General features: G+C 39.6%; 1 protein-coding gene across 14 annotated transcripts in view; it reads right to left on the bottom strand.

The window, feature by feature from the left end:
* The window catches only part of LOC138738976 (AP-1 complex subunit sigma-2), a 52,666-nt gene that overhangs the window by 16,392 nt on the left and 22,431 nt on the right, over nt 1-13,843 (bottom strand). For 5 of the 14 annotated variants that reach the window (XR_011341919.1, XM_069890261.1, XM_069890266.1 and 2 more), the window contains exons 3-5: nt 10,406-10,514; nt 3,836-3,973; nt 244-300 (exon numbers count right to left, since the gene is read on the bottom strand). Coding sequence is in view for 10 of the 14 variants with exons in the window: in XM_069890261.1 (XP_069746362.1) it covers nt 265-300; nt 3,836-3,973; nt 10,406-10,514 (283 nt within the window). In the remaining 4 variants the exon portion in view is untranslated. Of the gene's footprint in view, nt 1-243; nt 301-340; nt 511-3,835; nt 3,974-10,405; nt 10,515-13,843 lie in introns of those variants that run through there. The other 9 variants (XR_011341917.1, XR_011341918.1, XR_011341920.1 and 6 more) reach the window with 4 other exon arrangements.

Here is a 13,843-nt window from a genome sequence, read left to right as displayed (position 1 = left end):
CCAGAGGAAGGGTATGGATGATGGATCAGGGAAAGAGGGAAGAAAAGGAGACAGATGGGTGAGAAAGCGAAAGAATTACCAGAAACAGGTCAATATTGATGCCATCTAATTAGAGAATGCTAAGACGAAATATAGGGTAACATTGCTCCAATTTACATGTGGATTGAACCCGAAAGTACACGAGGCCATGGACAGGGACGTCAGTGTGGAATTGAACTGGTTCACTACTGGGATAATACTTACTGTTGCAGAAGCAAAAGGTGCTCAATGAAATGATCTTCCAGTCTGCGTCCAGTCTCCCTGATATAGAGAAGGCCTCATCAGGAGCAGCACATGCAGTAAATGAACCCCAACAAGTGAAGTGTTGCTTTACTTGGAAGGACTGTTTGGGACTCCCAAATGGTGTTGAGGGAGGAGGTGCAAGTGTTGCGCTTCTTGCTGTCACAGGCGTCAGTCCCAAGTGGGTAACTGGTGGGAAGTGATGAGTGGAGAGCCCGGAGAAAGCAATCCCTACAGAAAGTGGAGGCGCATTTATTTTGGCAATTTGAATTGTTAAAAGTTTGGTTTTGTTAGAAGGAAAAACACATCGAAATGCTGAGGAACTCAGCCAGTCTTTCAGCATCCATAGGAGACAAAGATATATTTTTGGGCCTCAGTCCTTCTTCAAGGAATTGGGAAACTGCAGGCTTTAGTGTTTCACTCTTTCCTTAGAAGGAAGGAAGGTAAGCTGTTCAGGAGGACCATTCATCTACCCAGTGGAGAGATGGGACAGGAAGAAGGATTTTGTGATATGGATGCAGCAACGTAGAGTCAGAGGCACGAAAATGGCCCTTCAGTCCAACTTCATGTTGACCAGATTGTCCACTCTATTTCCTCGTGCTGGGCCCACAGAATTCAAAACTTTGCCTACCCAAGAGTGCCATGGTTAGCGCAACACTGTTACAGTGACAGTGATCGGGACTGGGGTTCAAACCCCGCGCTGTCTGTAAGGAGTTGGTATGTCTCCCCGTGTCAGCAAGGGTTTTCCCCGGGGGCTCCAGTTTCCTCCTATCATTCAAGACATACCAGGGGTTGTAGGTATATTGGGTGTAATTGGGCGACATGGACCCGTGGGCCGAAATGACCTGTTACCATGCTATATGTCTAATTTTAAAATTTAAGTACCAATCTAAATGTTGTTTAAATGTCACAATTAAGTGCATCTCCACAGCTTCCTATGGCAGCCTCTTCCATACTCTCACAACCAATGTATGAAAATGCTATCCATCAGGTCTCTTATAAATCATTCCCTCTCACTTTAAACATGTGCTCCCTGGGACACCGTTGCCCTGGGGGAAACACCAACAATATGTCTCTTCTATGCTGTTCATAGTTTTTTAAACCTTCATAATATCACCATTCAACCTCCCATCCTCCAGGGAGAAAATTCCCAGCCTACCCAGCTTCTCCTTGTAACTCAAGCCCTCCAGTCCTTGTAACGACCTCAAAAATCATTCCTACAGCTGGGAGACCAGAACTGCACAGAACATTCCAAATGTGGCCTCACCAATGTCTTGGACAGTTGTAACATGATGTCCCAGTTCCCGTACTCAACACTTTGACTGAAGGCGTGTGCCAAACACTGTTTCCACCATTCTGTCTATCCATGCCCCCATCTTCAAGAAGCTAAGTACTTGCCCCCTTGGTCTCTTTATTCTCTGATACTTTCGTCCTGCCCTGATTTGACTTGCTAAATTGCAAAACTCACAAGTTCAATTCCATCTGTCAATCCTTCGCCCATTTCTCCAGTTGACCTCAATCTGAGACAGCCTTACTCACTGTCCACTATACCGCCAATTTAGGTGGCATCCACAGCCTGACTAACATTGTCAATATTGTTAATATAGATGACATTGGGCCCAAAACTGAACCTTGTAGCACTCCACTGGTCCTCAGCCTCCAATCTGAGTAACAACCCTTTGATGCCTTCTACCAAGCCAATTTTAAATCCAATTGGTCAGCTCATCCTGGCTCCCAATCCTGACAGGCACGTTAGGTTCTTCATCTGATCATAAAAGTTTAATTCTGCACCCAGAATCTGAAAATGTGGTTACCAAGTTAGATTTGCCCATTAAACATGGGCGCTTCAAAACAATTTCCTATGTTTTCTGGATATGATCCAACTGTTTGGTTTTGCTTTTGTGAGGTACTCCTACCTTCACTCCTAAAGTAAGTATAAATGTGAATGGTTCTTGTAGTAACCATAAACTTTACTGTAGCTTTTTGATCTTGTATAAGCTGGTCCCTGGTCTGAAATCAAAGTCTGCCAATGGCCAACTTTGCATACAAAAATGTAGATATCGCAAGTCTTTTTTTCTTAATTTAAAAAAATGTTTATGGACTTTGCGATAGTCCTTCACAAGAATTGAAGGTCAGGATCTCAAGCTACTCTTATCATGATAATTACACCACAAGGTACGAAACAATGGAGTTTCATGTTTGTAATTCATTTTAAAAATCATGCGAGATCAAACCATGGCAGCATTTCCGCTCTAAGTTCCAAAGAAAACTCAATGATTGGAAATAGAGCTCTTTTCCAGTATCTGTAATCTTTTGCTCATCAGTATCATCTTTAGCTGATTTGAGGTCAGGTTTGACTAAAGGCAAGTCCTTTATTCACTGTCTATCATTATTTTAAAGAGCTGCATTTGAGAAATAATGGTTTAATTTCATCAACTGGCACACAGCAAAAATTATTTATGTGGAAAACATGCCAGCCACTGAACAGCAAGTTCCAACGAGTGGCACAGCGACAATACTTAGATTAGATGCAAAAGAAAGCTCCCTTAAATCTCTTTGAACTAATGCCATTAAGTATTTGCATCAACCCAAGGCAACTAGAGATCTAAAAAGGGAACGATAATGATCAGAAACAAAGGGAAGGGTGGGACAAAATGGGAGCAACAAAAGACCCCCTCTGGGTTATGCCAGCAGATCTGAGCAGAAGTCATCAAGCCTCAAGTCCTAATTGGGTTACAGTGAAGAGGATGCTGCACAGGTAGAATATGTGTTGAGATATGGAGCTTGGCACTTGGTTCTAGACCAAGCAGGATATTGAAGTCTCTGTACACAAAGAGTTGGAAATAATCAGTGTCTGGAGACCATTTTCCTTTTTACCCCATGCATAAATCTAACAGTAATGACTAAAACATTGCACTTCAGAGTTTGACCTCTTCAAAAGGTACATTTAGTTACCAAGATGCCTTTGCTCAAAAGTTAACACCCTGTAATATTGATTAATTGGCCCTATTCAAGGATACAGAATAAATATGTAAACAAAATTAAACCAGTCTGGCTCCTAGGTTTGTTTCCTAGGAGCCAAATAACAAAGGAAATTAACTAACACATCAAACAAAAAAAGTAAAGCCAAACTCTTCATGAGAAAAAATGAAGGCAGACATATAGAGGCAAAAGTACAATCTATTATTCCAAAATGAAGACTTTCAGTCATTTTAGCTAAAGTTCAAATGCTCAGGTTCAAAGGATTATGGCTATTCTAATTATCATGCCAAGACAAATTCAAACACTGGAGTATGGCTATAATCTTGAACAGAATTTAAGATACATGCCTCTTTACATCAATACAATTTCAATAAATTCTACCTCTGCCTCCAAAGTTTTGTCATGAGACACCAACATGCAACTGCGTTCACACACAAATCATGAATCAAAGAAGAGATCGACAAAGATGGTGTTTAGCAATCTGATAAAATTCAGGTTAGTACAAAGATGACAATTTTTCCTGGCAAAACACAACATGCTCAAGGGGCTAGCAAGCACATTTTTGAATCTTTACCTCTTGTAAAAGATCAGCTTGTTCAATTGCCTTCAGTACATTTTTCTTTGAAGTCTCCTGAACTTCACCTCCTAACAGGAATTCATCCAAGATGAAATAAGCCTTCTCAAAGTTAAAGATGATGTCAAGTTCACAGACCTTCAAAGAAGAGGAAACAGACAAATGGTAATCACACAAATACTACAAAGAAACTATATTTACCACTCAGCCAAGGTCATTTAATTTCAGCATTTATTTACCTTTCTCAGAGATTAAACTTTGGAAGCAGCTGCTTGTGTACGATCACAAAACTACTGGCAAAAATTATAGCAACAAGGAATATTATTGCATGCCACTCAAAATGTCTCTAATGAAAAATGATGCATATAAAGACACAAATTTGCACAAAATATTGTCATACTCATGAAATATCCGATGTGGGACGCAAGTAATTTCATTTAAAAAACGTAAAAGGGTTTCAGCATCTTTGAAAGTTGATATATCAAACAAAACAAATTCCAGACATGGTGAAGAGGGGTTGGAGTTGGGGCTTGCATTGTAATTTTTCAGACTTCTCTGGCTACAAGAATTCTAAAATGTCATTGCTTCAGAGAATAAAAGGGAAGCCAACAACAGCCAATTCATTTAACACTGTGGTGAATAAATTACTGCAATCTGTCCTTGTGGATGATGAAAAACTTTCACTAAGCAAAGTATTGAACATGGATTGTTCATGGAGGGTCATGTTTGACAAATCTGATTGCATTTTGAGAGGGATGGGGCAGGAAAGATCAATGAGGGCATCACATTCAGTATTACTTGGAAGGTTTTGATATAGTCCCAATTGACAGGCAGATCAAAAACGTACAAGCCGATAGGATCCATGAGTGCTAATTTGGATCCAAATTGATTCATTGGAAGAAATTCAGAGTAATTAGTTGAACAATATGTGTGAAGAGAAGTGGTTGTTGCCAAAGGGCTGCACAACTCAGTTTTCTGTCTTTTGTATTGTGGAATATTTTTTAACAATTTAGTCCTAAATGTACATGGGATGATAAATTTCAGAGGTAATACAAAAATTGTTCATGCAAACAATTGTTCAGAGAAGGAAAGCTTAGGTTACAGGAAACAGATGGTCTGCCTAGTCAGCAAAGAAAGCAACAAATGGAATTTAATCCTGAGAAAGGAAGGCAATGCATTTACAGAGGGGCTATAAGGCAAAGGAATATTGAACGGTATGGTTAGCGCAATGTTATGATAGCACCAGTTCAAATCTAGTGCTGTATGTAAGGAGCTTCCTCCCACTTTCCAAAGACGATCAAGGTTAGTAAGTTAATCAATCACGTGGGTGAAAATGTGCAGCATGGGCTCATGGGCTGGAAGAATCTGTTACCATGCTGCATGTCTAAACTTTTTTAAATTAAAATTAAAAATCAAGGATACCCTCAGGATATACTGAAGGATGGGAGGAATAAACAACACATTGCATGCCAGTCCACAGAACCTTTAACATAGCAGGACAGGTCAACAATGTGGCTTAAAAAGACATATGGCTGAAGATGTTCTTTATTAGTGGATAGATATAACACATTGTGCCAGAATTGTACGAAACATTTCAGATGACAACTTGAATCCGAAAGTTCTTTAAACCAAATTGCACAGAAAAACCCCAGAGAGGGTCAGAGAGAAAGAGGTTGCCAGGACTGGAAAATTGTAGGAAAGAGGAAGGACTGGATAAGCAGGGTGGATTTCTTTGGGGCAGGTGTGGCTCAGGGTAGGCAAGTGAAACATACAAAATTGGGTTGGGATAAATAGCTGAAGAATCAATGGGCGTAGATTTAAAGTAATGATTAGATGAAATGAAATGTTTTCACCTGGAGGGTGGTTGGGATCTGGAACAGGGTGGAAGAGAAAGAAACTCGGCCACACTTCAAAAGATCTTGTATGTGGACTTGAAGAGCTGTATCTGCAAGGCTACAGGTCCAGGGCTACAGGACCAGTCCTGTAAGGTAGGACTTGGATATTTTTAATGATCAGCAGACACACAAAGAGGTGATTTTGTTTGTGATCAATGATTTATTCATACTGTATACCTCCAAGTTCACTCAGATGATTGGATCACCATCGAGTTTAAGGGTAAATGAATATTTCCAATAGATGTTCACATTCACATATCAGTCTACTTCATTTTCCAAGGAGCTGCCATGTGCCAGCATAAAAAATTGATGATAATGAAGCAGCTGAAGATGGTTGGCCAAGGATACTCCCTTGAAGCACTGCTATGATAGACCTTCAATAACTGCAGCTCTCTTTCCATGTGTGAGGTACAACTCTGACCATTGGAGGGTGTTCCCCTGGATGTCCATTCACTTTACTTCTGCCAGGAACACTCATGCCATCATCAGTCAGGTTCTGCTTTTTTTTTTTACAAGGACTGCCTAAAGAAATCTCTTGGTGCCTGCCACATTGACCACCGCCAGTGGGCTGATATCGCCTCAAACCGTGCATCTTGGCGCCTCACAGTTCGGCGGGCAGCAACCTCCTTTGAAGAAGACCGCAGAGCCCACCTCACTGACAAAAGACAAAGGAGGAAAAACCCAACACCCAACCCCAACCAAGCAATTTTCCCCTGCAACCGTTGCAACCGTGTCTGCCTGTCCTGCATCAGACTTGTCAGCCACAAACGAGCCTGCAGCTGACGTGGACATTTACCCCATCCATAAATCTTTGTCCGCGAAGCCAAGCCAAGAAAGAGAGGGGATAACATCTACAATTTTCTCACGCAGTCCAGCAGGATCAGAATATTGGCTTGAGGCAAGTTCTGGAGATCAAGAATTTAGTACAAAAGACGGGAGGCTGTCTGCTCTGATAGCTCTGTTGTACTCAACATTTCCTCAACATCAAATGGAGTGAATTGATCTGGTTGAGTGACAGCATGAGTAATCAAGATAAAGCCAGGTACTCCTGGCATGATGGGGCCCACCATCTTCCGGTTAGCCATTCCACTGCCCCACACCATTCACAGGACTGCAGAGCCTTGATTTGATCTAATAGTTGAGCTATCATTTTGCCATTTTTCACTTTGCAGAATGGCACTCCATTACACCCTCTGCAAATTAGGGCAATGTTTAGCTGTGTCCAAAGATACAATGTTCATTGAAGCAAGTTGAAAATGAGGAATTTAAATGGTGGTAGTCATTCTCAATAGTTTTGTCATTAAATTTAATTTTAAAATTTAGATGTACAGCATGGTACCATGTCCTTCTGGCCCATTGAGCCCATCTCACCTGAATACACCAATTAACTAATAAAAGTCATACGTTTTGATAGAGGAAAACAGAGCACCTGGAGAAAACCAACACAGACACGAGGAGAATATACAAACTCCTTACAGACAGCACTGGATTTCAACCTGGGTCGCTGGCACTGTAATTTTGTTGCACTAACCATGTCATGATGTGGAAAGTCAGAGGACAACGTTGGTTAGGTTTCCAATGTGCGCTGGTTTCTTAACTAGCTGCTACAGATGCAATATGGCAGTTGTGACTTTCAAATATCAACTGGCTTGGCCAGTGGTAATGCTTTCAGTGCAGGATTCGAACCCCGGTCCCAATCATAACAGCATTGTGCTAACCATGCAGCATGTTTAACATAGCAGTTAGCACAATGCTGTTACGATCAGGACCAGGGTTCAAATCCCACACTGTCTGTAAGGAGTTTGTAGATTTTCACCATGTCTGTTTGGGTTTTCCCAGGGGGCTACGGTTTTCTCCTACCCTTCTAAAACATATCAGGGGTTATAGGTCGATTAGATGTAATTGGGTGGCACGGGCTCGTGGGCCAAAAGGGCCTGTTACGTGCTGTTATGTGTTTTTAAAAAAGTCTTTGCTACTCTCAGTATCCTTGTGTAGTTCAACAAGGATTGTTTAGCTGAAAGAGAACGGTAGGTGTATATCAGGTGGAGGCTTCTTTGTCTGTGATTTCTTAGGGTTGAGGACATTCCTCTAATTTGTACCACCAGCTCCAAAGGGCCTTTCCTGCCAGTGGCTCATAACCTGCCTAAGATTTGTGACAGAGGGGTCTGGTATGACCATAAAGCACGATTCAGTGTGCAAGACTATCAGGCTGTTGGTCAACTCGTCTGTAAGTCAACTTTTCCTCTTTAGATAACAGCACCAATATCTGAGAAGCAGACTCAACTCAGTCAATTTGAAAAAAAGCAAATATGTGATGAAGTTACACTTTGCTCAGATGATAAATTAATTTAATTTGGAGTGTTGGAAATCTAAAGCAAAAAGCTGCAGGTGCTGGATATCATCTTAGATTGTTAGAATTTTGATTAAATCCATGCTCTGGATTAAGATTTTTATTTTCTAAAATGGCAAGGTAATATAAATGGGGATGAACAGTGCACTCCATAATGTTTGGGACAAAGGCATTTTTTTTTTTGTGGCTTTATTTGTTCCTGGACTCCAGTTTTAAATTTGTAATCAAGTAATTGACATGAAAGTGAACATTCCAGATTTTATTTAAGGGTATTTGGATACATTTTGGTTTTACCATGTAGAAATTAGAGCACTTTTTATACATAGTTCCCTCATTTCAGGGCACCATAATATTTAGGAGATAGCAATAGTGTGTACATTAAATTAGTCATGTTTAGTACTTTGTTGCATACCCATTGCAGGCAATGACTGCTTGAAGTCTGTGATTTGTATTAATTATATTTATATTAAGTCTGCACACCAGGTGCTATGCATCTTCCCTGGTGATGCTCTACTAGGTCTCTACTGCAGCCATCTTCAGCTCCTGCTCATTTCAGGGGCTTTTACTCTTGCTTTCCCTTCAGCATGTGGAATACATGCTCAATTGGATTTTGATCAGGAGACTGACTTGGCCATTCAAGAATTTTTCAGTTTTTAGCTTTGAAAAATTCCTGTGTTACTTTAGCAGCATGTTTGAGATCATTGTCTTGCTGTAGGATGAATTAGGAGGCATTTGTTCGAAATTGAGCAATGTTTCTATACACCTCAGAATTCATTGTGCTACTGTCATCAGTAGTTACATCAATGAAAATAAGTGCACAGTTCCTGTGGCAGCCATACATGACTGGACCTTAATACCCCCACCATGTTTCACAGATGAGGTGAGATGCTTTGGATCATGGGTAGTTCCTTTACAGCTCCACACTTTATTGCCATCACTTTGAAACAGGTTAATCTTGATCTCATCTATCCTCAAGACCTTTCTCCAGAAGTCTGCAGGCTCTTTTATATACTTTTTGGCAACTGTTTCTGTGGCTAACCAGTGGTTTGCATCTTGCAGTGTAGCCTCTCTATTTCTGTTCATGAAATCTTCTGTGGAGGGTAGTCATTGACATTCCACTCCTGCCTCTTGAAGAGTGTTTCTGATCTGTCAGAAAGGTGTTTCTTCATTACAAGAATTCTTCTGTCATCAGTAATGGAGGTCTTCCTTGGGCTTCCAGTTGCTTTGTGATGAGTGAGCTCACCAGTCCACCCTTTCTTCTTGACGATGTTCCAAACAGTTGATTTTGATAATCCTAATATTTGGGCGAAATCTCTAGCTGTTTTATTCTTGCTTTTTAGCCTCATAATGGCTTCCTTGACACAACTCTGGTCCTCATGAAAAATCGCAACTACAGACTCCAATGGTGTCTGTAGAATCAAGCCCAGTTCTCATATTTGCACCAAATGAAGCAATTAAACATACCTGAGTAATCACAAACATCTATGAAGCCAAATGTCTCAAACATTATAGTGCCCTGAAATAGGGGAACTAAGTACTGTAATTTTGTACATGGTCAAACCAAAATGTACACAAATTATCAATAATAAAATCTGTAATATGCACTTTAATCATATGTCAATTGTTTCATTACAAATTTAAAACTGTGGAGCACAATGGCAAATAAAGGAAAAAAGGTCTTTGTCCAAAACATTATGAAGGGCACTGTACTTTATCCCCATTTGTATTATTCTGCAATTTTAGAAAATAAAAATCTTTGCTCACTGCATGGATTGATCAAAGTCTAACAACCTAAGATGATTAAAAAAAAACAGATGTTAGGAATACTTCACAGATCAGATAGCGTCTATGAAGACAGAAACAGTACATTCAAGATGCAGTTTCTGCAAAACAAAACACATGTTTTTTAGCCAGAGGGATTTGTGGCAACAGGTAGTTATGGAGGCCAAGTCATTGGGTATATTTAAGGCAAAGATTGATAGATTCTTGATTAGCCAGGGCACCAAAGGTTATGGGGGGAGGGAAGGCCAGGTAATGGAAAATGTATCACTATTAAATAGCGAAGCAGACTCATTGGGCTGAATAGCCTATTTCTGCCTTTAGGTCTTACTGACAAAAGGCAAAGGAGGAAACACCCAACACCCAACCCCAACCAACCAATTTTCCCCTGCAACCGCTGCAACCGTGTCTGCCTGTCCCGCATCGGACTTGTCAGCCACAAACGAGCCTGCAGCTGACGTGGACTTTTACCCCCTCCATAAATCTTCGTCCGCGAAGCCAAGCCAAAGAAAGAGACGTGAAATGTAATTAAGTATTTCAACTCACACTTCCAAAATACTTGTCCAGGAGTTCAACGTAACGATGAATAATCTCAAGTGTTATGAGCTCATTATCCTGGTCCTCGATAGCACAGCAGAAATAAAGACTTGCATATCTATACAAACATAACAGTTCAATCTTTGTTATTAAAACCATTGCTTTATAGCACAGCCACTGCACCAGACAAAATGACTGAAGCAATCTACTTACCATGTTATTACACGCCTTTTAAAGAAAATTCAAAACATTTAATACAAGTTAAATACTATTAATATCATTATTCAAATATTAAGGTAAATTTTAAACCTTCAAAATTAAGTTCTCAATGAAGTCAACAAATTCCCAAGCACTGGTTTTGAAATCTGCCAATGCAGTGTGAAAAATCAATTTACATTCATGCATATTTATATCACATTCCTTGCTGCTTCAGTGTGCTTAAAGCCCTTGAAAAATTAACATTCAACTGAAAGTCACAACTTTGGATATGGATATGCTTCACATGCAAATCCACATCATGAAAAAGCAGAGAATGTGAACTCTGACAAATCAAACTAACACTGACCTGCCAATCATCTATCTTCTAAACAATAGCCTTGCAATTTCCAAATTTAATGGCTTCCTGGTAAGTCTTCCAGCCACGACTTAGAGGGGTAAAGTCTGTGCCAACCATCAGGAAACAATTTACACTAATCCCATTTTTATTCTCCCACAATTTAAGGTCCTGAAAAGGATAAAACCTTTTGCAATAATTATTGAATCATTAAATGTCAACCTTCCCAGGAAGAAATGAACATGCAACATTCAGCTGAAAGTCTCGTGCATAACTGAATGAATTTAAAAACTTGCATTGTGGAAGCTCAGAATAAACTTCAAAAATTGATTTAATTGAAAAGATTGCTGGATAAATCTGGCATTTATCTAACTAACAAGACATTGCTTTCTAAATTTAAAATAGAATATCCTGTTTTCGTCGTAAGATCATGAGAATAAACACAAACATATAAATGGTTTAGTTGGATTTTCACATGAATATTTGGTTCACAGAAACATTTACACCCTTCCTCTGAAAACTGCTCAGGGATAAACTTTAGAATTTGCTTCAAGTTTGAAACACCGATCAAACAAACTTTGAAAATTTAAGAGTTGAATTTAAGTGAGAGCAGCCAAAAAAGTTTAAAGTAACAATTTTATAAAATAGGGCAGTATGATTAATGTAGGGGTTAGTGCAACGCTGTTACAGTGTTCTGTAAGGAGGTTTTATGTTCTCCCCGTGTATATGTGGGTTTCCTCTCATCGTTCAAAACTTATCAGGGGTGTAAGTGAATTGGGTGTAAATGGGTGTCATGGGTTCTTGGGCAAGAAGGACCTGTTACCATGCTATATGCCTATTTTTTTTTTAATTAAAACTCCCTACTCATGCTGCTTATTGCAGTGAGAGAAGTTGCTGTCGAATTTGCCACTCATGTCATTTCACATGCTTATAAATGAGAATTCCTCTGACAAGAAGGTATTTTGGAAGGACAAACCAGAAGGCTGTGTACAGGGTTAATGGTCAGTTACTTAGGAGCGTGGATGAACAGAGGGACCTTGGCGCAAAATAGATATGAGAGAGGCTGTAGCCCTGGATGCACAGAAGGCATTTGACAGGTTAGAGTGGGATTTTTTTTGTTTAAAGTGCTGGGAAAATTGGGGCTAGGACCAACTTTTATAAATTGGGTCAGGGTGCTTTACCATGCTCCCAAGGCTTAAATTGTGACTAAAGGACAAATTTCTCCAGCCTTCCCACTGACAAGATCAAGTTGACAGGGGTGCCCGCTATCTCCAGCTCTGTTTGTATTAGCCATGGAGCCATTAGCCGAGGCCATTTAACGGGATCCAGACATTAAAGGTTTCAGAACAGGCCAGAAAGAGCATAAAATCTATTTGCTGATGATGTTCAGACAGACCTAGCAAACTCATTGCCCAAGTTGTGTTCCACCCTGGTGGATTATGGGGAGATCTCCGGGTATAAGCTTAATTGGGATAAATGCGAAATCATCCCACTTACGAAGGGGGATTAGAGTCAATGTCAAGAAAAGAGTCAACTAATGTGGACGCAAAATGGGATCAAATATCTAGGAGTTAGAATAGATAACAACTTGAGTAATTTATACAAGCTAAATTACCCCCTCCGCCCCCGGAAAAATTGAGGAGGATCTAAATAGATGGATGTCCCTGCCCATTACATTAGTGGGTAGGGTTAACTGTATTAAGATGAATGTGTTGCCAAGATTCCAGTATGCCTTTCAGACACTGCCATACCGCTGCCCCAGGGATTCTTCAAGAATTTACTTTCAGGAGTAAGGAGACATCCTCCCACTGTTTTCCAATGGTTTACCCAAACCATACTATGTTTAAATTTAGAGAAAATTAGAAACTCTGTCTATGAATTCCCTTCTAAGTTTGAGTTAACCTGGCGACCATTTATTCAATATTTTCATTTGTGGTGAGTTGATCTGGCTCTGTTTTCTTTTTATGATTATGTATGATAATTGGGCTGTAAGATGAGATTGGAGTGATCGGCGTGGTTTAGCTATATCTGTAGGTTTTTTTTAAGTTTTTTTTTAATTCAGATTTGTTTTTTCTTCTTTTTTGGTTTTTTTTTTCTCTTTTTTCATATATTGTTATTAATTATATCTTTTTTTTTTAGAGATAGTTCACACCCTAAACTGATCAAAAAAATTTTTTTTTATGATATATTTTTATTCTGTAATATTATTGTTTAATATCTCTGTATTAATTCATTACTTACTATGTATTTTTTTATATCTCTTTGAACTGTATGTGTTTATAAATTATAATAATAATAAAAAGATTGAAAAAGAAAGAAAGGAGTAAGGAGATTCCTATGGAATGGAAAGGTAGCCAGGGTCTCTATGAAAAAATTAATCTGGGATTATAGACTGGGCAGATTGCAAATGCCAGTCTTTCAAAAATACTATTGGGCAACCCAGTTGAGATACATCGCCTCTCTCTTCAAGAGGGAAGGTGCACCATCCTGGGCACAAATCGACCTGTACATGATAGGCGAGTGGGTAGAAGAGCACTTTATTTATAAATGGGACGCTAAATTGCTATCAGAAAAGAAAGGCAGCCCCATATTAAAACAAATAATCCTCATTTGGAATAAAATTAACCTGTCTCCAAAACACACCCCCGACTCCAAATAGTTATACTCCACTATTAATACCATTAATAGTGGGTAACAAGATCTTGACACCTGGCATCATAATGGTGTCAGGTGCATAGAGGACTGTTACCAGCAAGGGCGGCTAATGTCGTTTGAGCAAATTCACCAAATAAGATGTTTCACTGCTACCTTCAGATAAGACCTTTTCTATAGGACAAATGAAGTCCAACTATGGCCCTAATAGCGTGCAGTGACATAGAGACCATGATTTGAAG

Source organism: Narcine bancroftii, chromosome 7 (genome assembly GCF_036971445.1).
Source record: "Narcine bancroftii isolate sNarBan1 chromosome 7, sNarBan1.hap1, whole genome shotgun sequence".
NCBI lineage: Eukaryota > Metazoa > Chordata > Chondrichthyes > Torpediniformes > Narcinidae > Narcine > Narcine bancroftii.
This window is presented reverse-complemented; position numbering and strand designations above follow the sequence as displayed.